The sequence below is a fragment of the Temnothorax nylanderi genome, unplaced genomic scaffold, assembly GCF_030848795.1.
Source record: "Temnothorax nylanderi isolate EJ_2023f unplaced genomic scaffold, tnyl_v1.0 TNYL_tig0001_pilon, whole genome shotgun sequence".
Classification (NCBI taxonomy): domain Eukaryota; kingdom Metazoa; phylum Arthropoda; class Insecta; order Hymenoptera; family Formicidae; genus Temnothorax; species Temnothorax nylanderi.
The window spans coordinates 4,130,751-4,157,244 of record NW_027249063.1 but is presented as its reverse complement, the minus strand read 5'-3'; the positions used below and the strand labels follow the sequence as shown (position 1 = coordinate 4,157,244).

Here is a 26,494-nt window from a genome sequence, read left to right as displayed (position 1 = left end):
GTATAGTAATTATAGATATAAATATGTCTATATGTAACATATACAAGGACAAAGACAGTCGAAAGGATAATAAAGTTTTATTCCAGTGTCAACGTGTGTGTTCAAAGTATCACATACAAAAATAACGATAGATTATGGTAAACTTTGTCCCCAAAACCATATCTGTAAAAATAAATCTAAAAAAGTTCAAATAAAGTTTAATTCGGTAAAAACAAGTCAATATACGTAGAAGCTCTTCGCCACTCCCGCTGATTACAATCGATTTTTCTCTGCTGTTATATATTTTTAAATTATTTATTATTTTATATAAAATATAATTTAATATTATACTAAAATACAATATAAAATTATAAAATATAATATAATAAAATGTACAATGTATATATAATTAAATATAATATAATAAAATATATTACAATACAAAATATATATATAATAAAAATTACTTAAATATATATATATATAGTTTACAAAATATCTAATTAAATAAAAATTACACGAAGCGTACAATAAGATAAAATTCGGTTTTTTACGAGACATATAACCATTACCGATACAATGAGTAAACGACAATTACCTACGCGATATTTATCACTAAATCTTCTTAATTTATCTCCGTTTTTATTAGAACAAAAATAGAAATTATTTTTTCACGATCGTGAAATCAGATTATAATTGAATTGGGGTATAATCTTGCGTAATAAATTTAATATTTTCGTTATTTTGTATTATAATTATAGCTTTAACGTTATTTTCAAAAATTCACAGAAAAATATACGCGAGACACTGTCGTGTCTCTTGATTAATGAATAAAATCCTGCATGAAGGTTTCCATTACTTATTTCGATATTGATCTACCGCTTTTTGTTGCCTGAATAAACGCATTTAATTTATCCAATATTTGCAATAAAATCAATCAAAAATTCTCTTATCAGAAAAATTCTGTTTTATTCAAATATCAATTATAAAATATAAATAAAATCTCTCAAATAACGAATATATAAATATATTGTTTTTTTTTTTTTTTTTTTCTACAGTTTTTACTTATATATCTGAGCACACATATTTCCGCATAACAATGCGATATTCTTACAAAAATATTTTGAAATAATAAAAAATGTACAATTATGTCTAATATTAATTATTATCGCAGTTATATATTAAAATCCATTTACGTTTTGTTCTTATTTATACTCCGATGGTAGAGGGATTAAACAATTCGATTCAGCTTTCGCAGGCATGTGTGTGCCCTTTCTCTTTGTCTGTGTTCTGGTTATCCATAGGAAGTTACTTTGCTGTGAAAACACAATTATACATTCATCATACTGCTCACCATTAATAAAAGTCCGTTCTATTTGTTAATTAAATTTTCTTACTTGGAAGTATTCTTCAATCTCCTGAAGCGTACGATCCTTCGTTTCTGGTAAAGCAAGGTAAATGAAAATCCCTTCCAAAAGAGAGAAGATGCCGAAGATAGTGAAGATTCCCGCTGTGCCAACTAGGCCACTTATCTTTAAAATATATTTAATATATTTATCATTATAAGTTATTTCAATAAATTAAGAAATATATAAAATATTTTAAATTAAATTTGTTATGACAGGAGTGCTGCACAAATTAACTTTTGAATCTTATAATGCGATGTTTTACCCATGGGAAGCATTTGGTCATGAAGAACAGAAGCAGATTAAATGTGAAAAAGATGCATCCGCCACCGATGCCACGAGCTCTCAGAGGCATCAGTTCGCCGGTCATCAGCCCAGGAAGCGTCAATAAACCCACGGTGTTTGCGCCGACGTAAACCAACAAGCATACTGCCAGCACGTAGACCTGAGATTATTTGTTAAGTTTATTAACACATTAGACAAATTAAAAAACGTAAAATTGATCATAATACTCACGTCCACGGAAGATCCCCCCTTCCTGGCGATCAAATATCCTGCGAGAATCAACGAGGCCAAGGACGTACCGACTGCCGAAACGATGCCTAAGGTACGTCTGCCCATTTTAAGTAACAAAACACAAGAGACGAGGGAGAAAATAAACCTGATAACTGCCGTCACCACAGCCGCCAAATAATTATCCACGTTACCGTCGCCTACGAGAAACGGCATGATAATTTCTGCACTCTGTCTCTCTTGTTATCTTATCTAGTTTAGATATTTTCACTATAAAGTTTGCAGATGGAAATTAAAGTTTCGCCAAAGAATGATATTGAAACTCTTTCTCACCCATGTCTTTCACCATATCAACGGCATAAAAGACGATAATGTATGTTCCGCTGCTTAATTGAAGCGCATTGAATACATTGATGATGATCAGTGGTTTCCACACGCCCGGATCGCGAATTGTGGATATCGCCGAGGAGATCTTCTGCGTAAACGAGGTATTTACAGGCTTTCTAGCGAGATCGGCTTTTATGCTTGCATCCAGGAGCTCTATCTCCGTAATCATCTGATTAATTAGAACTATTTTAATTATTTGAAACACTGTTACGTTAGCTTCGTAATTTAGCTTGATAAAACTTTCTTGTATTACTAAAATGAGAAAGTTTTAAGTACCTACCTGCTGAACATCGCCACCTCTGAGCCACAAAAGAGCTTTCTTGGCCTCGTCTGTTTTCTTTCGTCTAATGAGCCAGGCGGGACTCTCGGGTATCAAACAAAGAGCGATAAAGGCCATAGCAGGAAGTATAATAGCGTAGAAGGCCACGATGTCCCAATTAAAAGAAGCGCCGAGAGCATAAACTAGCAGGATTCCGGCGCAGTACGAGGCGAACGAGCCAACCAACAGGAAGCCGCGGAGTCCTGGATAAGCCGTTTCTCCTACCAATACCTAACGAATTTAAAGACCACAATATACAGTTTGAAATAATCATCATCTTTTCTATTAATCAAATTTTAACAAATAACATACAAATAAATAATGTAATTATTTAATTAAAGGTAAAAGAATTATATTTAAATTTAATATTTGAACAGAACGAAATTTCAAGTAAATTCTTCGGAATTTCTAATTAATTCCATTATACTTGTCTAATAAATTAAATGCGTTTATTTGTGGAAAACAGAAAAAGCGATAGACAATACCTATATCGCTCTAGCAATACCGCAAGTTTTTGTTACTACACTAGTAGCAAAAGTTAAATAGCGAAATAAGTTGAAAAACCGATCGATAAAATAAATAGTAAAAGCCAAACACAGCGAATCAAATGGTAAAAGTTCATTCGTGATCAGAAATAAATTGAACCGATCAGAAAAAATATAATTGCATTAATGTCAATGATGCGTTAAATGTTATTAAAAACTTGTCGTGCGCCAAGTAATATTTTAATATAGGTAATGTACGATAATAATGACATTAATGACTAAATTAAATAAAAGCGTGTGCAAATTGAATCGAATTTCAATATAATTTTTTGTATAAAAAGGTGCAACGCGCGCGTTGATTTACGTCCAACTTCGGAATCAATCGGAAATTCTTTTACCATAAATTTCATATTATTCAAATATCAGTCACGAAATTTAAATAGAGTTTGCACCTGCGCAGGCACCGCCATGAATCCTACAGACAAACCGCAGATGACTCTTCCTACTAAAATAGAAGTCACGCTCCTCGACAAACCGATGATCAACCAGCCTATGCACAGGGGAATCACCGATAATTGAAGGCAACCTCGTCGCCCGATCGCATCGAGAAGAGGTCCTGATAACAACGCGCCGATAGGAGTGGCCAAACTGTGAACTGAGGCTGCAAACAGATAATTCGTCGCTTTAATAAATTATATTGATCCACGTGTTTATATCAAGAAATATAAATATTCCATCTTATCCTTTCTCCTAGCACCCTCTTTAATGATCTTAACTCTTCTGCATTGCAGGCAGGGAGATAAGGGATTTAATGCACTTTTCTCATTCGTTTAAGAATTTGTGTGCCATAAAAAGTTAATGAAATTGTCTAAGCGCGACGTAAATGTAGATTTATGCGTTGATGAACGCATTTAACAGCACATAGCTGCGGCCGATTGTAAAATTCTTACGAGCTTTGTTAAAACGTTACTATACATCGCGGAACGTAACAGAACAATTAACGATCTATTTACGATCACATGTTGGTATATCTACCCTATTATTGGACTGAGCGTAGGACGCTTCTGTTTTAAATGTTAAAAGTTTAACTCGCAATGACACGATCATAATCGCGTATTATCATCGCGTACACGATTATCGATACGTTACACGGTATATATGCCTCGTGCAGGAAATAATGTACTGAAAATTTCTATTGACGTCGCGGGAAGAGCTATTGAGTCGGATTACTCTTGTTATTATTCAGCGACTAAGGGGATAGATTTATAAGTATATTGCTGCATACTTGAATTGAGACGATCATCAGCGTAGATATAAGTTCTTGCCGGGAACGAGAAAAGTTAGCCCGCATCGTAAAAATTTACATCTTATAATTAGAAGAATAATACACTCAGAAAACCTCCAAAGTGATAACTATTTTTTAACTTTTACTCGATAAAGTAAAAACTTTGACTAGCGCGATCGTATCGATGATCTTGTTATTAATCCCTTATTGGTATTCGATACATCAACGAAATTGTCATCGCGGAATGCTAATGCTCGTAGCATTAGCTAATTAATGCAAATTGCAATTCCATTTCTTCAATCTTTGTAAGCTGTCGACATTCTCCATGCAATCATGAGGAATGCAATTAGATCACACAGTAACGCGCTGTACATTGAGTTTGTCTTTTTATCGTATTCCTACCGCTTTAATGAAATTAAAGGGATTCGTTACACATACCTTTGTCAGAGAAAGACAATTTTACAGTTATCCAAGTTTAATCAGAAAAACGCAAAACAGCTGCGAATTCACGACTCAAGAAAAAAGTTACTGAATATGTAGAAGCACGAATGAAATAAATTTATCGTATAATTTATCGTACGATTCATTTTATTATTAATTTAATGTATTAATATTTATAGAGTTTTTAATTTTGTTTCATTATTTTTACATTACACATAATTTTCCTCTTTTGATATAAAATAACGTTTAAAATAGATTTACAAATCCATTGATTTAAATCGTTTTTATTATAAAGCTGCAATTATATTTCTTTAATGTATCGTATGACTAAATTTCGATTAAAATCGATTTCCAGACGTCGAGAAATGTTGTTTCGTGGCACGTGTGGTACCGACACATTAATAATACATGCGACTGTGACGAAATATTTTAATCTGTTGACGCGACGACTTATATCCGAGTGGTGGATACTGAGGCGTCACCTCAAATGACTGAATAATGATTCTTGGGACTTTTAGGAATCATCGATCATCAAACGAACATAATAAAAGATGCATACAACTGTCAAGGACGACTGTCGTTCGTGATAGATGGCAAAATAAATTTCGAACTGTAATGGCAAAATTATTCGTGCGAAAGCCATCCACGGCACACGGATCGCAATTTGATCTCGCAACATATTTCATGTCAACAAATTTTCAACACATGCGTGGTTTGCAGAATAGCTCCTTTAAGTCCCATTCGATCGCCTTATGCATGATCTTGTGGACAGAGACACTAAAAAGGGAAGGATTTTATGTCTGTATCTCGATCTGCAATTTTAAAATAATTAAAAACTCCGCGCGACATTAAGTGATAATGTAGACAGATAGTTTCATTATTAAACATTATTCTTCAATTAATCTGTTATTCATATTGTTTTTTTTTTTTTTTTTTCAAAGATATTTTATTGGTTCTTATGAACGTAAAGCGATATCGCGGATTCTTATGTGGCTTCGCGTAAATGCATGACTTTTATAGTAGCGTACGTCCGCCATTTGCAAACTGTAAAATGTATAACGCTGAGCATCGCAAATTTTATGACGTGATAAAATATACTCTTACGCCGTAAGTATAGTGATATAGCATTTTGTGCGAACGCTGTTGTTTTTCGCCATGTACACTACATTTAGGATGGTAAATGTGTTTTGCGAAGCTCTCATGTGCGATGTGCACGCGAGATAAATGAAAATATATAAAGAAAACTATTAAAATTTATGCTGCGACCGTTGTTCTCCCTCCGCGAATTATAAAAAGATCGTTCGACCGATTTAAATGACACGTATGAAGGGTCGTACGTTTTTTGTGTGATCTTTTAATTATGACATTGCGCGTTATCAAGGCCCGCATATGTAGGCTTCAAACGGCTTCCTACACGAACTTGGCCTTGACACTCATTGGTAAAGAGACAAATCCAATTATCCAATGAGACAGTATGTAGGTCAGTTACAGAATGCGGTTTACAATAATCGACGACGGCCACTTCATTTGCGCGAGGGTCGTGATAGGGATCAACCTTGAACCTGCTTGTTGGTTCTTGAACTCGCAAGGTCTGCGAGATCTCTCTAATCTCACGCATCAAAATTGCAAAATGTACAAAATGTAAAATATGAACGTATGAACTCTTTTAGAAACAAGGTAAAAGTTTATAAAAATTTATTAATTTGAAATTAAAATTTCCTATACTTTGTAAGAATTTTTTAAATATTTTCTGACTCATATCCTTTTATTAAAAACAGAATTATTAAGCGTGCGGTCTTACCTATCCAGGAGCCAGTTTCGCGAGTCACATACAAGGTACTATTATTTTCTTCGGATAATTGCGGCAACAAAACGGCGCTGTAGCCAATAGGTATGCCGCCTCCCGTCGCCACCAATAATACTGCACCTGTTACTAAACACTTCAATCGACAAACAATTCAATCGTTAGTCATTTGATTGTGTATTCGCCACAATTGTTACGACGCTATTATTTTGTAATACTTTATTCAACACAATAATAAATTAACGAATAAGTGCACGACCACGATTCAAAGTAAATTATCACTAAATACAGCTGTAAATCGAAATAATTAAAAATGAAAAAATGTCAGTTATTAATTGTAAGTGATTGATTGTATAAGTTTTATATTGCGGTGAAAGATTAATGTTTGCAAAGTACATATGCTCTTCGGCTCTTTTGGCGAGTTCTTTTGCAAAGAAACTGAAGTCGCGAGAAAAGAACTTTGGAACAGTTCCCAAATAGATATACTGTCGCGCACATGAGCAAGCTCGAACTAATCGAAAAGAGGATAAGAAATCTGTGGTTGACAACTAGCCAGGATTTACAATCGCTTCGCTGCTCTCTTTCTATAAAACTTAAATCGCTATTATGTCACGTGGAATTTGTCTCGTTTCTGCAGTTCCATAGACACTGACGTAAACTGCTGCGGGATATTTATGCGCCACGTGCGACGACCAAGGTAAAATACGCTTCAGCAGAATTCTCGCTGCTCGAGATATGCAGATACGTATCTTGCAAAAAGCAACAAATAAACGGACAAAAAATGTAAGCAAGTGTATGAGCAGAGTCTTCACTGAGAAAAGAGAACGATTTTACTTGTTACAACGAAACGCAATTTCCGTATTACAGAAACACTGACAAGACACAATTTATATTTCATAGTAAATGTAACTGCGTTTTACTTACTTAAAATTTAGAATTTTATGTTTTGCTAATGGAATATTAGTATAATTCTATATTTAGCAGTTTTTTTAAATAATATTTAGGTATATTGTTGCAGGTGATGCATTACGTTACATTTTCTCTCCGAAAAGATAAAACGCGCAATAAGAAGAAAGCACGGGCGATGAAAAATGGTAGTATGTGCCGTGTTTGGTACCTTTCTATCTATTTTTAAATAGAAAAATGTTCTGGCATTAATCCAAAATATCTACGTTGCTCTCGCATCGAGCATGCAGTGCAGCCGCGTTGCAAATTTTTTTTTGGTGAAAAAGTTACCAGTTCACATGTGAGTGGTAGTAAACAAAAGAAAAAATTTGTTGCGCACGATAATATTTTGCAGTATAGTTTTCGATACGTTGAAAAATTTTTCGGATTTTACAAAGTCCACTGCTGTACGCATTGCGATTTAATGATTCGGTTTAATGATGCAACATTAAAGAAAATTATCTCAAATATAAACAGTTTCATATACATCTATTTTAATGTATTGTAATTATATATTTTACCTGCGCAAGCACTCCTTTCGAATTCGATGAATATTGCACAGCTGCTTCCTTCTCATTTAAGATGCTCTTTTCATTCTTGGCATTGTTGTTATTATTATTATACTCGACGTCTAATGGACTCTCGTTCTTTGAATTGTAGCCCATCATGGCGCGCCCTTCTTCGCTGTAACGATTTTAAAAAGTGCAAAAGTACATTTTCTAATTCGTTTCGACAAGCATAATTTTTATTTTGTTTCAAATTACGTTACCTCGATTCGAGAGCCATATTGATTCAATTGAAATGCGACAGCTGGAGTTCTCAAATATATCCGATAATCAGTACCTCCGGTCGCGAGATGGGCGTCTCGATCACTACATCTATCACCAACAAGTTCTGGTCACGTTTGGCACCGCAACCCTACTGCAGTTTCCGCTCCGCATTATGTAAGCCAAGAAACTCTTGAGACTTTAATCCTGTCCTCTCTCAGAGAGCATAACAATATCTTCTAAACATAATAAATTGAGTTTACATGAGATCATTGCGTATGTATGCAAACCTGTTTTGAAATAAATAGCAATAATTTTCTAGCTACAATTCTTTTTCCTAATAAAAAACTTGTTACAAATATCTTATGATTATGTATGAAGCAGCATCTTAATTTGAAACAGAACTATATGAAAGGAACGTATATCAACTTCAAGAAAGTCTGTTTCTTCTTCTAATGTTTTTAAAGAAACTTCCATTTTTTTAGTTGCTGTAGTTATTTAGATATACAAGTTATAATAAAAATAATCATTTCAAACAGTAGAGACAAAATATTGTTTTATCCAGTTCTGTTATTTGTTATTTCTCGGTTTGTATTTTGTAGTTGATTTATATCGAATTTTCTATATGTAAAATCTTTTTTTCCACACCTTTTGTAATGGTTATTATAATGTTTGCTCACATTTTTAATTTTCATTTTTCAGCTTTGCAGGAAAGCATAAAAAGACGTCGAGATATATTGTTATCGACTTTCAAAGAGTTCTCTAGCTAGAATATATATAATTTATGTAATATTAATGTTATAACCAGAAAGATAGACTTTTCTTGTATTTATTTGATGCAAATCTCCAACATCTTACATACTCGAATGCGTTATAAATTTACGATATATTCTAATTTTTTACGTTTAATGTATTATTAACTTTTTTATATGACATAATAATTGCGCACATTGTCTTAATTGTTACGTTATTAAAACTATTCGATAAATTCAATGACGCTTGAACCGATTGTAGTTTCGCGTTTATAATTTCTTTAACATAGAATGAATATTTATTCAAATTTTACATATACCAAATGAGGTTACAAATTATTCATAAGAATCATGAATTTCTCTTGAAGCTTAATTTATTGTACACTTAATATACACTGAGAAAAAAATTTTCTGCATTTTAGTAAATATTAGTTTGCATACAACTGTGACTTTATTTACTAAAATGCAGGAAATTTTTTTTCTCTGTGTAGTAATTTTAAATTTTCGCAAATATGTTGTATTTTTAGCAAAACAAGATTTTATTTGTACTTTATTCTTTTATATTATAAAAAGATTTCAAAAAGCCAAGAAAATATGAAAATCTATAATTTCTTCAAATACTGCGTTTTACACATAAATATCTTCCTCGGAGCTCTGCATGAAAAGGAATATATTCCAGAACTGAACGCAATACTACAGAATGAACGAGTATCGGGGAAAATAGAAAAAAGAAGAGAAAACTTACGATCTAGTTCAACTTCCTTTCCCTGGTCTCCCGGGCTGGAAATGAAAGTCACGTGGAGCCGCGACTTCACGCGCGGATAGTCTCATTCATCTCCCCGGCGAACATTGCACTCCCGTCTGCGGATCGTAATTCACGACGTAAAGCACTTTCGCAGAAACTTCGCCTCGTCCCCGGCCCGTCAGCCTCTCGCTACTTGAGGAACATCCGGATAGAAGCAATCCTCACTCGGCAATCTCGGCACCGTTTATCGTATCGCGTGTAACGGGAGGACTTAACGAAGAAACGCGAATGACACGAACGAGGGATAAACGAATAGATTCCTCCCGTCACGATGACTAAGCCGAATTAAGGCGATACCGCCGGTCACGCTACCGCGATACTCTTGCTATCGATTATGGTTATTCGTTAAGACAGAACCTGCGCGGGAATGCTCTGTGACTTTCAACTACACTTTCAACTACAGCCAATAGCCTTGGTTTGTGTATTTCCGGAGGTAATATAGCCTTTTGAATAATCAAACAAGTTGGAAGCGACGTCACCTTCAGCAACTATCATCAGATCTATACACTTGTGTGTGTGTGGGGGGGGGGGTAATGCTACCAACTTAATACTACCTATATAGCTATGCTAAATACATTCCGACAAACGACGAGGAATATCTCGATTTCTCTTTCGACTTCATGTGTGAGCGCCTTAGCAAAATATCTAATTTACATACTGGTAAATTAACACGTTATAATAGCAGTGTTGTTCTACGAGTTCTTGTTTGCAACTCTTGACGAGGAATCTCGCGAGGAATAGAACTTTGATTCTGCTGGACTCGTAACACGTACAAGTTCTTCCGACAATGTGGCCAAATCCGATCAATTTCGAGTCTATGGCAATCTTTCTATAGATGTAGGCTCCATCGATCTTTATTCTGATGCTTCCCGTTCTCTCCGGATTTAATGAGCACTTTCACAATGTTTAAATTTGCATACTAATAACCAATGTTACCCGTCGTTATAGACTGTGACGAGATCGCTCGTCAATCCTTCGGGAAGTGTGTCTAACGGTCACGGCCTCGATTACGTGGCCTTTATCTCGTGCACTTTAGGGATAATTATTCGACACGTGAATATCGCTCTAAAAACTGTTTTAGGAACTGATAATTTTGTCTCAAGAGCACGTAATATCGGTAAACAAATGTACACATAGACGAGTGCGAGTCTCGTAATATTATAGATAGCCGTCGGCTAAGACGCGCGGATAAATATCGTGTCTAGCTCGCGCCTTACGCCGACTATACTGAATCAGACATCTGTTTGAGGCTCGCTCTTATAGGCCGCTCACTTTGATTAGGCCCCTTTTTCGACGACGACCGGTGTCCATACTCCGCCATGGGGGCCTTGGCTTGCTGACCTCTGCGGGAAAATGCTCGGGGAATCTCTTTCCTCAATGAAGGTAATAAGTGGAAGCTGATTCGAGCGGAAGCGCTTCAAGTGGAGCACGATGCGTGCGTAAAAATAACAAATACTTTGATGTAACTTCATTATTTCCAAGACACGTGAGAGCATTCAGACGATCGAGCTGTTATTGATATTATTCTAAGAAACTTTAATTCGATATAAGAAAGAGACGGTATAATATATTTCATCTTCGCGTTCTTACAATTTAATATTTTTAAATTTGCAAAGTCTTCAGGTTTTTAATTCACATTCTATTTAAATAGGTATATTGAAATTTTAAAATTTTATTAGATTATGAAATTATTTATCTGCTATAGCATGACGAAAAAGCATTAAATAAAAGTTACATGCTTATCAGCGTGACTTCGTTGGATAAACCGCGCGATTATAAAGTTAACTTTATCAGTCAGACTTTGTGATTATACATAAGTATTATCACGAATACTACATACGAAGCCGGTCTTAAGTAATCAGCTTGATTTATGTAAAAAATATATTGACGCAGCATATAAACTTTTTACTGGTGTAACAAACTTTGTCAGGTTTTATATAAACATTGTGTGAATGACACTAAAAAATTTTACTTACTAAAAATACTTTTGCAAAATCTTTAATATTTTTAAAATCTTCCTTTAGTATAGGAAACAAAATTCCTTCTCATAATCCTCCGAATCAATTCTTGTGATATTTTATATATCATCATAAATATTCCCATTTATTACACATAATATATGTTATTATGTACTTGCAATAATACGACAGATTATTTAACAAGTTTATTTTGCTTTGACGGTGCCACCTGCATAATCTATAATATTTTATTCGAGTTTTAGAAACGCGCGCAATTTTTATTCTATATAATTATTTAATTTTTTATATGAAATATCTCATATTATTACTTACAAGCAAGCTTATATAAAGCGTTTTCGTTATTCCCTGTTTTGACGTATAGTCGTACGTAGGAATGCCATTATCTATCTTCAAAGTGATATCTATAAGAACGTCATTCTCGTAATTGGCGCAATTGATAAGTCGATGGATACACTTCGTGGAATGTACAATTAAGACGTATATTAAAAATTACGGGAAAATCTCTAACGATAATAAACAATGTCATAATTCCGTGAAAAATAACGAAGATTGATGAAGGTGTTTACGTGCATTTTTCACAACTAACGCTGCTTCAACGAGCTTTCGGTACCGAGATCGATTATTTGAATTAATTTACGTTATTACAATTCATGTCGTTTATGTTAAATTAGCTTGTCACATACTTTAGGGGTTATCTTGTCTCTGTACAAGAAAAGACAGTTTAATTAATGTCAGATTAATTAATCTCATACAATGTTATGAAAGGTATTTAAGGTCCACACCAAGATCGGAGCCACGCGATGCCGGCTAAATACGGACACTGTGTATTTCCCGCATCTATGCCGGATATACGAGAGGATGGTTCTATGGATCTACCCCTCGTAATTATGGACCGCCGGCTATTCGGAAATTAATCGGGTCACCTGTGCTCCTGGCTGTGACAATCAGCCCTAATTACAACCACTGGCAGTGAACCTATTTGAGAAATTGCTCAAGTTCTCACTGTCTCTCAATAAGATTGTGTTGAAGCAAACAAGAGTTATAGTAATTATCGATTGTATTAAATCTACAATTTTTCAGAAAATCAGGAATTTTAAGAAATATCTGAACCCAATTTTAGAGATCTCAATTTTATGAAAAATTAGTTGCAAAACGTTTTGCAGAGTAGTAAGACGGAGGAAAGTGAAATCTATCATTATTTCTGGCACAGTTTATACGATCGATATGGAACTTATATCTAAAGGGCAAGATAAATTGCTTTGCGAGGACGTTCCAATAGTGGAGAATGCCGACTAGTTAATTAAGCTTTCTTGTTCGATTCATGTTTTAGTCGATGCAGTGATCTAAAAAGGTTAGCCTTAGGAAATCAAAGTTAAATAACCAAGTCTATCGATGCAGTAATTACGATTAATCATACATAATAATTCGATTAATCATACGATCAGACATAAACTGTAATCTATGAATTTACGAAATTAAGGCGGAAAAAATCGCTTTTTAACTTTATTGTATTTATTTATGTTTTACATGCGTGGAATTGGAATTATCTCGTAGAAGCGTACCCGCATAATGAGTTCATCGCTAATTGCACAGAGTGTTTCATTTTGTTTGCGTTTATTGTACAAAGGGAGATTATACGAATCCAGGTTAACCGATTGTGTGCATAATGTATAGTGTGGATGACGTTATTGCCTAATAACCATGACGCTAATTATTCCCCTATTTGTACGATATTGTATTGAAACTATGTTCTTTGATAAATGTTCTTCGTACGGAACCATTTAAATTATTAAAGCGAGAAATTATGTATGCACGTTTTATCGCGTGTTTAAAATATTTAAAACGCATTTCGTGTCGGCTATCTCTCACTCGCGATACGCAATACATTACTATGCAAAACAGTTTCGCATCTGTCATTGGACATTTGGAGTTCCGATAGACGCTCGACAATTTGAATCTATAAACGAGTCTCGAGTGGCCACTATACCTTCAATTGCAACTGCAGCTGACAGAGAAGGGCCGACACGTCGCGACGCTCATTCGAACGAAGTGTCATCTTTATCGTGCCATCAAGAATCAGCCAGCGTGGTGCCGAACGTTTGCCCATTAATGTCTGGTAACCTTGACCCGATATTCAGACAACTCGTCGGCAAGGCTAACGACTCGACCTGGCGGATTAGATTGAGACTGCCTCGATATGTGCATACGTATGTGGCCGGGCCGGCCCGTTTGTATACATGCACAGTCGTTGATTCGCGGAGTGCCCACCGAGAGTGTTCTTCCTAGATTTATGGACTACAAAGTGGTCCAGGGTCGCGTCTACGTGCCGTTCACTGGTGCAGACGAAAATGAAGCCGCGATAACAATTACGATTTTATCGCAGCTCCCGAATGTGCACGTCATGATCAAACGCGTTTGATTCTTACCTTCGAGTTACTTTAATTATCGAGGCGATTGACCGTGTGTGAACTATTAACGCTTCACCATTTTTCATTTAACATAGAATTAGCGCGCGCGCGTGTCTTTCAATCTGTTTTATTTATTAATTTATGCACCAAAAATACAAATTAGTTTGTACATTCAATTTTTTTTATTATATTTTATCAATGACACTAATCTTTCTTCTGTCCTTTTGCAAATATAGCACCACATCTGTATGCATCAACGAATTGCACATTGCATTCACGCATTGCTCGAGACTGTGTGATGTGTGTGAGATCCGTATACGTATTTACATACGGTTTTTCAGGGCAAGCCGATCGTCATTCGTAACTGTTGGAGCTTAAGAGCTTAGATTAGATAGTAGGAAGCGACGTGTACCATTCTGCGGATCCTGCTCCTATATATCTTACAACCGAACTAGCGCAAGGTCGGCAGCGGTTTCTCGTCAGAATCATCCTGCCAAGAGAAATTTCTGCTTCTTGCGATCCACTTTTTTTGGTCTAATCCCTTCTTTCATTTTAACTCACTCGCTCTGACATATGCCAGATTACGTGCGATATACAGATTTAACTGTTCACTTTTATCAAATAAAATTCTGAGTAAAAAAACGAAAAATCGAAAAATTTACGCCCGACTAAATTTAAAAATATAATGTAGTTAAAACTGAAATCGTAGGAACAAGACTTTTATTATTTCCTTGTACATTATTTATGTATATTTCGAGACTTTTAATTCGACGAGGTATATATTCACTTTAAAGTTGAATAACAACTGATATTTAATGTAATTTAATGCATAAGAAAAAATAAATACTAGTGTGCTGATCAAGAAGAAATAAATTCTCTTCGCTGCTGACCTTGCATAAAAAGACCAAAATTTATTTCTTTCTGTCAGTATTTATCATTGGATTACGAAACAAGTTTAAATGGCTAGTCGGTAACGAGCATCTATTACTAAGCGTGACACGCGTTTTCCTACCTCGATCAATTTACATCACGTAACATCCGTGAGTGCAACATCTGTGAAGATCCTGCTACGACAGTGAAAAATATGTTTACAGATTTATTGGATTTCTCTTTTGTAGTTATATTTATCATAAATCTGTCATAGGCAAAATATAAAATTTAGCGTGTATCAGCAATGAAGGGTATTAAAAAAATAACGATAGAAAAAATAAACTTGTAGAAAATCCGTAGATAAAAGAAATATATATATATATATATGCATGTACAACAACAACCTATATATAATTGCAGTGCAGGCAAACTGCTGTGAGAGAAATTAATCCCGAACTTGCCTATCTAAACTTCTACAATTTCCCTCCTCTGCGCCAATGTTTTCCACATTATACATCGCGTATTCGCGAGCGCGGTATTATATTCGCATTTGTCAGACATTTGCATAAACTATGAATAAATGCATCTGCATTAGTGTCTTAACGCAAAGATCTATAATATCTTTAGCTGCACTCGCACACTCGTACAAGATTTAATTAGAAAAATAACAGACAATGTTCTTCGTATGAAAAATGCGGATGAAAATTAAATCGCTGAACTACCTTTTTGCAGCTTTACGTATATGAATATTAAAAGTAAAATTACATTTTCTCCGTTAGATAATTAAATGATATTGAATCACGAAATATAACCGCGTGATTTATATACACTCAATTAATTATTAATATATAAAAATGGTAATAATTTAACATTATACATTATTATAAAATTATAAAATAATAATTGATGATAATAAATTGATTAATTAATAATTAAATTTGCACATCCGGTAGAAAGCATTTTCAGCAATCTGCAGTTGAATAAACAAATTTACAATTTTGCGTTATTATTTAACGTTATCTTTCCTATCGCATTCTTATCAATTCGTACACGATCCTAATTGGATTTATTTAAAGTGCACATTATCAATGAGCGTTATCATCGTCTCGCTTATCTGGTGCAGCTAATCATGTTATTCGATGCGAGATATCAATTGAGACACGGTAGTGTCTCGCGCCAAGTATACGCGAAGCGATACCGTACCGTGACTCTTTTATGCGACGCGACGAGTTGCGGACACTCGATGTTATTAGATCTCAATAACCGCTCAACCGATCAAGTTCTAAGTAGACCCAATCGATAGCTTGGGTTTGAATTATGTAATAAAAGTGTTTTTATTTTCCCGTCGAAGATTATCTCGAGAGCGGGTGTGTGACAATGCCTAACTCTTTTCTCGATCACACAAGCATTACTAGCGAATGTGATAACATGCAAATCCACGTTATATCATACCACGTAGTTCCGCACCGCATTCCAACTGCCGCTTCCGTTGGGTTCCACGTGCCGTCGCCGTCGTTTTGTTTCCCAGGACGTGTATGGCGTGGAGCCAACGACGGGTTACCGGGGTTAGTCCGCAATCATATCGTTTGCGGAATATCAAATCATCCGGCAGTCTTCCCGCATCGAGACTCGCAATGCGTAAATCACGGCAAAAGCGAGCTAAACGCGGCCCCAGGGGAATTCGATACCCAATCGATCGCTGACCCTCGCGAACGGCAGACAGATTGTCGTCCGATATTACGTTCACGGGGCGCAAGCTGCACGCTCCATAAACCACGTCGCCTGAAACGCCATAGAAGAAATCGTCATAAACAGCACGCCGCTATAAATCCATAACGCCACCGTCGGCCATTTGTTCGCGCGAATCGCCCATAAAGTGTCAGTATAGTCTCGACAGATAAGGTGCATCCCTATCGGGGGCGATCTGGGGGAACGTGCTGCTCCATAAAACGTATAATGATCGACTCCAAGAGCGAGACCCACACGAGACATCGCCATCCATCACTACGGGCTGACAATGCGTAAGAAATATCTGGAGTCGAGCGTGACACGAGATCAACCGACCACTGATAAATGGAACTGATATTCGCGTGATTCGCGGAGACATCCCCGTTGCCGAAAAAAGGGGCTCGGCTCGGACACACTCTACTACGACATCGTCGATCTCCGCGGAAGGTCCGCAACGTCTGTGGTCGTCGGGAGGCGACAGCTGCAACCGTTCTTAAGCACTTAGCAAACAATAGCGCGGATCGAGGATATGTCGCGTGGCGAAGCGAGCTCGAAAACGCGATACACGGGGACACGAGGCCAGGTGAAGGGAAGGTAATCGAGAGCAGATACGTGCTCGTAACCTGTTCCAAATTCCGACGGGGAATTGCGATCCGGGATGAACCATTTCCCGGGGTTCTTACGTGCTTGGAAATAGGAGTAGAAGCGCGGCTCGCGTTCCCCACTCGCGTCATAGACACCAAAATGGTCCTCGAACGAAAAAAAAAAAGGAAAGAAGCGTAAGTGCAGGAGGAGCACTGATGGAGTGGGTAAACACTTCTTCCCGGGTGTACTTAGCGAAGACGGCACTTCGAGGAAAGCGGAGCAGTGGGCGGGAAAGACTTGACGCGTTCGCCCCCGAGAGTGTTTTCGAAGATGAAAAATCATGCTCGCGCGTCATTACGTAATATTCCTAGGATTGATGGTCGGGTCGTTCCTAAAACTGTGAAAGCCGATTAGGGCTTAATCGAAAAGTGACCTTAAGTCCGGGAGAGGGATGGAATTATTGTACGACGTGAGGGAAGAATAGCACTCTCATATGGCGCCGGATACTCATCGTAAAAAGGCAGACGCTCCACACAAAGGCGATAAATCCCGAATTGATGAACTGGCTAACGGATAAATCGAGTTATATATGATAGCGTCCGGCCGAGTCGAGGGAGATCGCGCCTTGGTGCTCCGCTCATAGCTCTAATCCGCAAATAGAATCTCTAAATACAGTCTTCAAAGGAGGAGTAGAAGCCGCTGGAAAATTCGATTGCCACTCGAGCCGCAGGTTGCGTCGCATCTGCGTGTTCGCTCGTCATACGCGCATCGTGCACGCAAATGGAACCGGCATGTATGATAAGACGCGTAACTACGTCAACGGGGTATAATATATTCTCGGTTTGTCGGCTCAGACGCGGGTAACGAGAGAAATCATGTGCCGCTCTGAACGTTCTCGTGATTAAAGTTACTGAATGTAGGAGCGAACTTGCGTCAATAAGGGATCACGGAACTTTTGGGTTCATGAATCCTTATTAGTCCTTTACACGTTTCCCTGCTGATTATTTTGAGAGCTAGCCAAGCAAGAGCGTATTAACTGCCCGGGTTTAGACAAGGGGAGACCTTATTGGAGCTTTGATGGCCTATGTAAACGTAATTAAGGATGTATATCGCTTATGTCAAAATAGAGGGATGAAGCTGAAAAAAATTGCGATTTTTACGCTTTTTCTGTCCCAATGATAACATGTTGTTTATAAATAACTTCTGAGACTAGCTTTACACTGTTTAATCAAGAAAACAAAATTATACTAATACATATAGCTATACGTAAAACATCCTTAATCTAGTGAAAGTTACTGAAACCTTCAAATGTAATTAAATTGGGATTTGTGTGTCGTAAATGTACGAGAAGAAAAGGGACAAAGAGATGGGAGGGGAAGAATTTAAAAAAAAATGCAAAAAAAGAAGAGTACGTTAAACGAATAAAGTAAAAGAAGCAAATATTGAATTCGATAAAATCAATTGATTACGTTGCATTCTTACACTGAGAAAAAAAATATTTTAATCCAAAAAAATATTTATTAGGTGGCTCCTAATAGCATATTTACGTACTTTTTACACATACTTATTTAGAATTAGATATTTTTATTTAATTGAAATAAGAATATCTAATAAATATTTTTTTGGATTAAAATATTTTTTTTCTCAGTGTATCGAAACCTTTATTTAGTCCCTTTTATTGTTAGGTACTTGTTTGGCTTCATCTTCTTTCGAGGAAAAAGATTTTATTCTATAAATGTCGAGCCGTAAAAGTCAGCAAAGTTATAATTCTGAATATCCCCCTAACGTAACCCCTAACACCCTGTAAGGGTCGCAATTTCTGTTATTATCGTTTCGTATTCGATGACGTTGCAAAACGCCAGACTTAACTTCGCTGACACGAGAAAACGGAGAGATTTTCCACGTACCGAACAATGAGCACAACGAGAGAGTGATCCTGGCGGTAATCCGAAAGTTCCCGATTCTGGCCTTCTTTATTCGGAATTAAACCGCCGCCGGAAATGGTAACGAGAAAACACGTCCCGGTGATGGACAATGTAACTCGTCGGGTAGAACTGCAGGAAAATTATTTGCCAAACTCTGTCTCTCTCTTTCTATAAAGCGCAGCAGTGTGAAATTTTTGCGGTCAACGTCCGATCCTCGTCGAGCAAAATGCATTCTCAGTGTGCGTGTCGCAACGGCGCGACTACTGCTGAAGTTTAACACTACTACTTTAATGCTACGATAGAATCTGTAATTAAAAGACAAATTAATTCTCATTAAATCGTATTTCTCCTTTTCGTCGTCGTCGGAGACGAAGCAGTTACATTTTGTCGGAAGTTCATTCAACGAATTCCCGTAACTAGAGATAAATTACGAGCTTCATTCGTGCATCATTGACGACAAATTCGTGCATCATTGACGACGAAACCTCTCTATGCCGTTCGGATTCCGCGTACTTGTCCCTTTATTTTCGCCAGATTAGATGTCGCCTACCGCGACCGTGTGAGTCGACAGTATCTCTTTTCCCCTCTCATATTACGCAACTCCGAAGGTCCATTTTCTCTTCTTTTATCGACTGCCTTTCGACCTACGACCTTTGAAACCACTTATAATGCTACCCTTTGTCAAAGGGAGGATCTGTGATTACGCAAATGCGTGTCAGAGAATAAATGAGAATATAATTTTAGTTCGATTAAAATAAAATTATATGTCAGGTTGCACAAAATCTGAAAGCTCCTGTACTCCAAAGAGCAGCTTTGAATAATTTTCCAGTTGAATAAATACAAACTTTTATCTTTTTCACAGAATTAAAATTACGTTTCAAAAATTGGAAATGCAGAATATCAAAATTTATAAAAGTAATAATATTGCGAAAAATTTGTCGATTATTTTGCGAGATTGCTTGTTCAATAATATTATCGTAAACCCTTCTTTTGTATAATTAATATCAGATTCTGTATCTCGCATTACATTTTGTAATCAAAGTGTTCTATAGAATAGAGCTAGCACTGTTGGCAGACCGACGGGTGAGACTGTGAATCACGGTTAACGCATTAACTCGATCTCACAGCGCATTAGTAACATGAGCGATCGAATGTTTAACGAATACCGTTAAAAGCTACATGGGAACGTATCTGTTGTCAGCCGATCGGCAAATAGTATTCATTTACGCTGAAAATAAGCTATAGCAAGATGAGTAAGTAGATCGGATAAAACGATTATTATCGGGTTGCAAACGTTGGAATATTTAATCCATTTAAATTAATTAACGCACTCTCCCGCGAATTTTAAACTTTAACATTTAGCAGCAACGTGCTTCTGTATACAATTAAAAACGGTTATTATATTGCTATTATACGTATAAATGGGAAATACGTAAATTTATTATCGAATGACTAATTATTTCCGACGTAAATTGTTTTTTATCTGAAATAAGATTATCTTTAACGTCAGCTGAGATGGGGCTTTCACTAATACTTACAAAAGTCGAGTAAACTTTAGAACTCGATTTCTTCGCATCGCTTTCTCCCTAATTATTCAAGCCAGCTAAAAGAGATTTGGTTTTTTCTAAAGCTTTTTTTAATAATTTTCTCAATTTCCTTTTTTTTTAATAAAAAAACTTTTACTCCAAGTAAACGATCAACTAAAGCTAATTTACAACTTGGATGAAAAATGTTTTTTAGCACAATGGAATTTTATACGTTCTATTAGTTTTGCGATAAACGTATACAGGAGTTGACTTTTAAAATGTTTCTCGGCACAATGCACGTTATATTCGTCAGCAAAAAACGGAAACGATCAGTGTACAGCGTCATTTTCTGCTTTTTTCCCAAAAGAAAAACTACGCGACCATAAATCCGAGGGGCGTATATCACAGTACGTGTCAGCAGTATGGCGGTATATTCCGCAATCTCAGCCATAAACTTTTAACAAGATATAAAAGGTGCCAACAAGCCTTGGAAGATGGATCTCGTCTTCGCACGACTCAGAAATTGTGGCATAATTCTGTTCATCCGCACTCTCGATCGTTCCCTTTACCTCCGACTCGCGAAGAAAAAGTATTGTCATCCGGCGAACGCAACGAGTTAAAACTTCACGGGTCGTATAACTTTTAACGCATCGGAACCGAAGCAATGCGAGCGCGGCTATCAAAGCACCTTTGCTGCTTCAAAAGAAATTCTCGTGCCTTCTTCGATAAACGTATTGAAACAGCGGTCGATGGAATATATAAACGATATGCTTGTAGAAAACCATGTTATATAATCATAAAATATTAATCGCAGCTTTAGTCGTGCCTGCGAAACGATGGAATGGAAGTGAAATAAGATGGTTATATCTTTCGATAACCATACGAATTGACCATTATAAATCTAATCAATTTAATTTCTTCGTCCTTACAAGAGCAGTATATAGTCAAAGCAGATTATAATCTCTGGTCTAAAGTCATCCACAACTTAATTAAGGAGTCTCTGCCGGAAGCCAGTGGGAGTGCCTGACGAAATCCGGACGCTAACGAGCTAACGTAACGACGGTGACGATTAACTGAATTGCCGCACAGCGGAGCATAAATAATTAAATGACATATATAAGTTTTGAATTCATCAGACTTTTATTTGGACAATTAATATACAAAATTCTTAGTATCTTTTAGGTTTTTCTTTCAAATGAAACAAAGTGAATGAAATAATATAAAGAAAACATGCTCGCGGGCAAATCCTTATATATATATATATATATATGTTACGCATCCAATCAACCTTTTTACATCCAATTTCTATCTCGCTTCAACGCCACTTTCTTTAAATAGTTAGAGTGCTCCACTTAAAGCTAGAGTACCGTAGAAACCAACCACCGAATGACGTCAAAAGTACTTACACACGTTACACACTATAGGAGTGGTATAAGAAATTTTACCACAATTACACAAATTTAGAGTTTGTTATAGCAGAACATTTGACATGAAAAAGAGTCCGCGAACGCCACGTTTCCGGTAATTCTCTAGAAACGTTAGAAAAGATTTTGCATACCGAGATCAAACGCTCACGGAAGACCGTAAGCACCATTTACTGCAGAGTCGTTGACTTGGATAATGGATTTTAATATTTAAAAGTTGAAAGTAAGTACGCTACAGCTTTCCTTATTCCATATGTCTTAAATGTCATGCAGATTTAATCACGGACTTTTACGTTTTATATGCGACTCCTCAGGTCGCAAACCCTACCGAGGGTTAAGTATTTCGTACATCGTATACCCCCAGGGAATTCATGCCCTCGGTGTGCAAAACCACCGGCCACATATCTTCGTGATATCCCGTCGGCTTTTTACAGACCGTCGATCGTAAGAAAGAGCAAAACGGATCCCCTAAGACGTCGTTGAGAACACCGGCTTCGAGTTAGATGTTTCTCCGTTTTTTCTCAGTCTTTTTCCCTCTTTCGTGGAAATCCTTTCGTCAGCATCGCCCCGCACGGTTCACCTTATATCGTTCAGCTCCTCCGGAGGCAGGCATCCTCCTGTTTTTCGGCCGAACATGTCCGGTGTCTCGCGACTGTGAAAATAAACGTGGGAATTCACCAGAAGACGTACACCAATGTGCCGGAAGACGCGAAAAATGGAAAAATGCAATAGTCTGGGTTGCAAGCGATACCTGACCGGAAATTCGGCGAAAGTACGGAAGATGCTATTTGAAGAATAAATCTTAAAGAATCTCAGGGAAATATAAAAGATAGAACTAATGAATATAGCAAACAATTGTATGGTTTTGTCGGTCTGTGAAATATCTCACGATATTGCACATAACATATCGGAAGCAATATATTTAACCCTCGTACTATCGGATGTGAAATGATGTCAAGGTGGAACGTCGTGTCCTTGAATCGAATCATCCTCAATAATCTTTAAAAGGAGGGCACTTCATCGTCACTGTCACCGCCGGGTCCGCGTCGTCGTAACGCTCGACCTTCATAAATCATATCTATTTCATTGTCAAAAACAGAGCCTTAGAATTGTATACCTCTGTCATCCCCGCTAACTCGTCTAATTGCGTAATACAGCCCGGAGGACTTCGGATTAATAAACGGAGCCCATTTTACGGTGTAACATTTATTTACGGCGACACAAATTTTACGAGCCTCTCGTTATGCTTATTTCAGTTTCATTGTCCTCTGACTGCATTGAATTATTCAAATTGCAAGATTGCATGTAGAAGTATATGAATAAAATTTGTTTCACATGTAAATCACGAGTAGCTGCTACACAAGATATTACATAACTGCATAATATCTGTTGTAGCAACAAAAACTTGATATCTGCACCTGCGTATTATAAAAATAATTGGGGGTCAAAAAATCTTTGAAAATGAAAGAATAATAATTCCGAGAAAAAAATTTTCGAAATTTTAGTTATGATGCATCTATACTAAAACAGCTATGAAATAATATTAGAAATAGATATTTATATTTTATATGCTGACAATCAATCGTAATACAACTAAGAAAAAACTGAGAAGTTTACGTATTTTCTAGTTTCTGTTCTTTCTACTAGTTCTGTCGAAAGTTTTCAAAGTTAATAAAATGCACCACATTTAGCAAAAACGCTGACTTACCTTCCAGGAAATGGAATCTTCTGGGACACCTTCTTTGCAGTCGCAGTTTTGCGTCTTGTCGCAAATGTCTCCATGAAACTTTTGATAGCTGCCAGCGGACTGTTGCCGCATTTCTGGATGAGCCCCTCATCTCAAAATTTTCCGAGTTCACCTGCCTTCGCCTAGGTTCTTCGTTTTATTCCCTCACTCCCTCTGACTGGAGAGGCAAACCACGACGGCGAAATAGTTGCCCTAGTTTCAGGTTCGTCCAAGTCCGATGAGCAAAAGCAACAATCTTAAGTAGAACGTGCCAATGCTGGCTCAGGATGTTAAGCCCACGCGATCCCTCGATCCTTCCTGAGTCACGTGCGATTCGAGGCACATGGAAGTCCCATGATTGACCCATTCGTTAAAAATCTAAAATAGCTTCACATAGTGACTGCCAAAAAGTTAATAATGCACGAAATAATACTTCTTCCGTGAAAACAAGATATAATTTTTTGTTAATAATATTCTTAAGGATAATAAAAATAATTTATACAAAAATTTAATTAAGCAATTTTAGAATATGAGACAAAATAGGGAATGTAAGCTACTGCACTTTTTAAATATGCAAAGATTTTATCAGCTATTACTTAGATTATAAATTTTTAAGCGCTCGCTCGATAAGAAGGAATTTCCGCGAAAATGTTAACTAATAACAACCACACGGCGGTTATTATCAGCCTGTGTCATCTTGCTAAACGCGGAATGTGAAATATTTATAAAATTTCCTGAGATAAATAAATGAGATCTTCAGAAAAAGTGACTCTAGAAATGTACTCAAACCGTATGCGTCATTATTATAATGAGAAAACTTTAGATAGTAGTAATAAAAACAGAAATATATTAATCTTTATGATGTAACAGATAAAACTAAGTACTAACAGTAAAAAATAAATAAATGAAACAAAACTTGGCAAAATGTAATAAATGCATCTTTAATATTTATATAATTTTAATGTTTGCATAAACATATATGACCGATATATATATATAAAGCGAATAACGTTAAACTTTATATGTTCTTTTATACCGATATATATCGGTATAAAAGAACATATAAAGTTTAACGTTATTCGCTTTTTTCGTTTCCCTACAAAAAATTCCTTTTCCCTACAAAATACGACCTTTCAAACCAGAATACCCACTTAAGAATGAAGCAGTCAAGACGTTTCTTAACAGTAAAACGATATAACCTTCTTATCAGTAAGACGATCTAATGGATCTAATGGAGAGTGTTGGGGATATTCCTGGAAAAGTAGGAAATTAAGAGAAGCCAAGAGTTATATAGTGTTCTTTCACGAATAAATGTATTTCATACAAAGGACTGTTAACACCCGAAACACACTTGGACGCAATCAAGTGATCGATCGCGAAAGACGAGCAGATACCAATGCTTTGATCAGATTTTACGTAACGGTAGTCTGTGGTCCGAGTCGCTGTTCGTTCGATTTTCCACGCTCGTAATACAGTGGACTTTCCGAGACTTTTATTCGATCAAAGCATTGGTATCTGCTCGACTTTCGCGATCGATCACTTGATTGCGTCCAAGTGTGTTTCGGCTGTTAACAGTTCTTTATGTAAAATATATTTATTCATGAAAGGACACTATACGACGCTCTTGGCTTTTCTCAATTCCCTACCCCTCCAGGAGAAATATCCCCTCGCACTCCTGTCAACCTTACGTTTAAGAAGTCCGGTCTTAATAGCCAATACTCTTACAGCCTATATTTGTATATACTTATATATATATATATATATATATATATATATATATATATGTATGACCAATATTTCTTGCTTACATCCATGTTGATGTCTGTCATAAAGAGCATAATCACTGAATCGCACGGAAGTAACGAAAATAAAGGTTTCGCAGATAGCGAAATTGCGCTGGTGAATCATATTTTTTTTTAGTCACGCACAATAGCACGATAATAAGAGGATATTTCGCAAGAGAATCCAGAAAAGGTATGACAAATTGAAGATATGAAAAAACACCGATGTTCTATGCGTAGTTTAGAGATACTGACGTTTAGTCGATAATATTGATCATATTAAACAGTTTGAGATGCTTGTTTCCTTCGCGCTCAAGCAGTTTAGTGTGATTATAAAGGTAATCCAATGCGTTGACGTCCGATCAATACCAAAATATCATGGTAAGTATATTATGGAAAAACAGCTGACAGATGACAATCAACTTGCATGATATATAGATTAAAATATGAAAGGAGACAAATAACAAAGAAATAACAGTTTGAAATAAATAGCCTGCAATTACTTGATAAAAATATATAAATTATTAAAACTAAATAAATTACAGAAGACTATAAAACCTATATATTAAATACGAGTGGAACTGTTAAATGTAGTGGAAGCAAGAATATCCCTGAGTTCTTGAATTTTAAATTTTAAGTAGTTGGATGAGAAGG

The 26,494-nt window shown here is 36.3% G+C and overlaps 1 protein-coding gene across 1 annotated transcript; it reads right to left on the bottom strand.

The window, feature by feature from the left end:
- Window positions 1-61: 61 nt before the first annotated feature.
- LOC139785163 (facilitated trehalose transporter Tret1-2 homolog) lies at window positions 62-11,076 on the bottom strand. Its single transcript, XM_071724339.1, has 11 exons — window positions 9,829-11,076; window positions 8,334-8,570; window positions 8,086-8,248; window positions 6,617-6,755; window positions 3,542-3,750; window positions 2,566-2,835; window positions 2,232-2,454; window positions 1,902-2,098; window positions 1,651-1,830; window positions 1,377-1,511; window positions 62-1,295 (listed from the first exon to the last, which is right to left on the bottom strand). Exons 2-11 carry the CDS (start codon window positions 8,348-8,350, stop codon window positions 1,185-1,187), a joined length of 1,644 nt encoding a protein of 547 aa, XP_071580440.1. The 5' UTR covers window positions 8,351-8,570; window positions 9,829-11,076; the 3' UTR covers window positions 62-1,184.
- Between the last annotated feature and the right edge of the window lie 15,418 nt (window positions 11,077-26,494).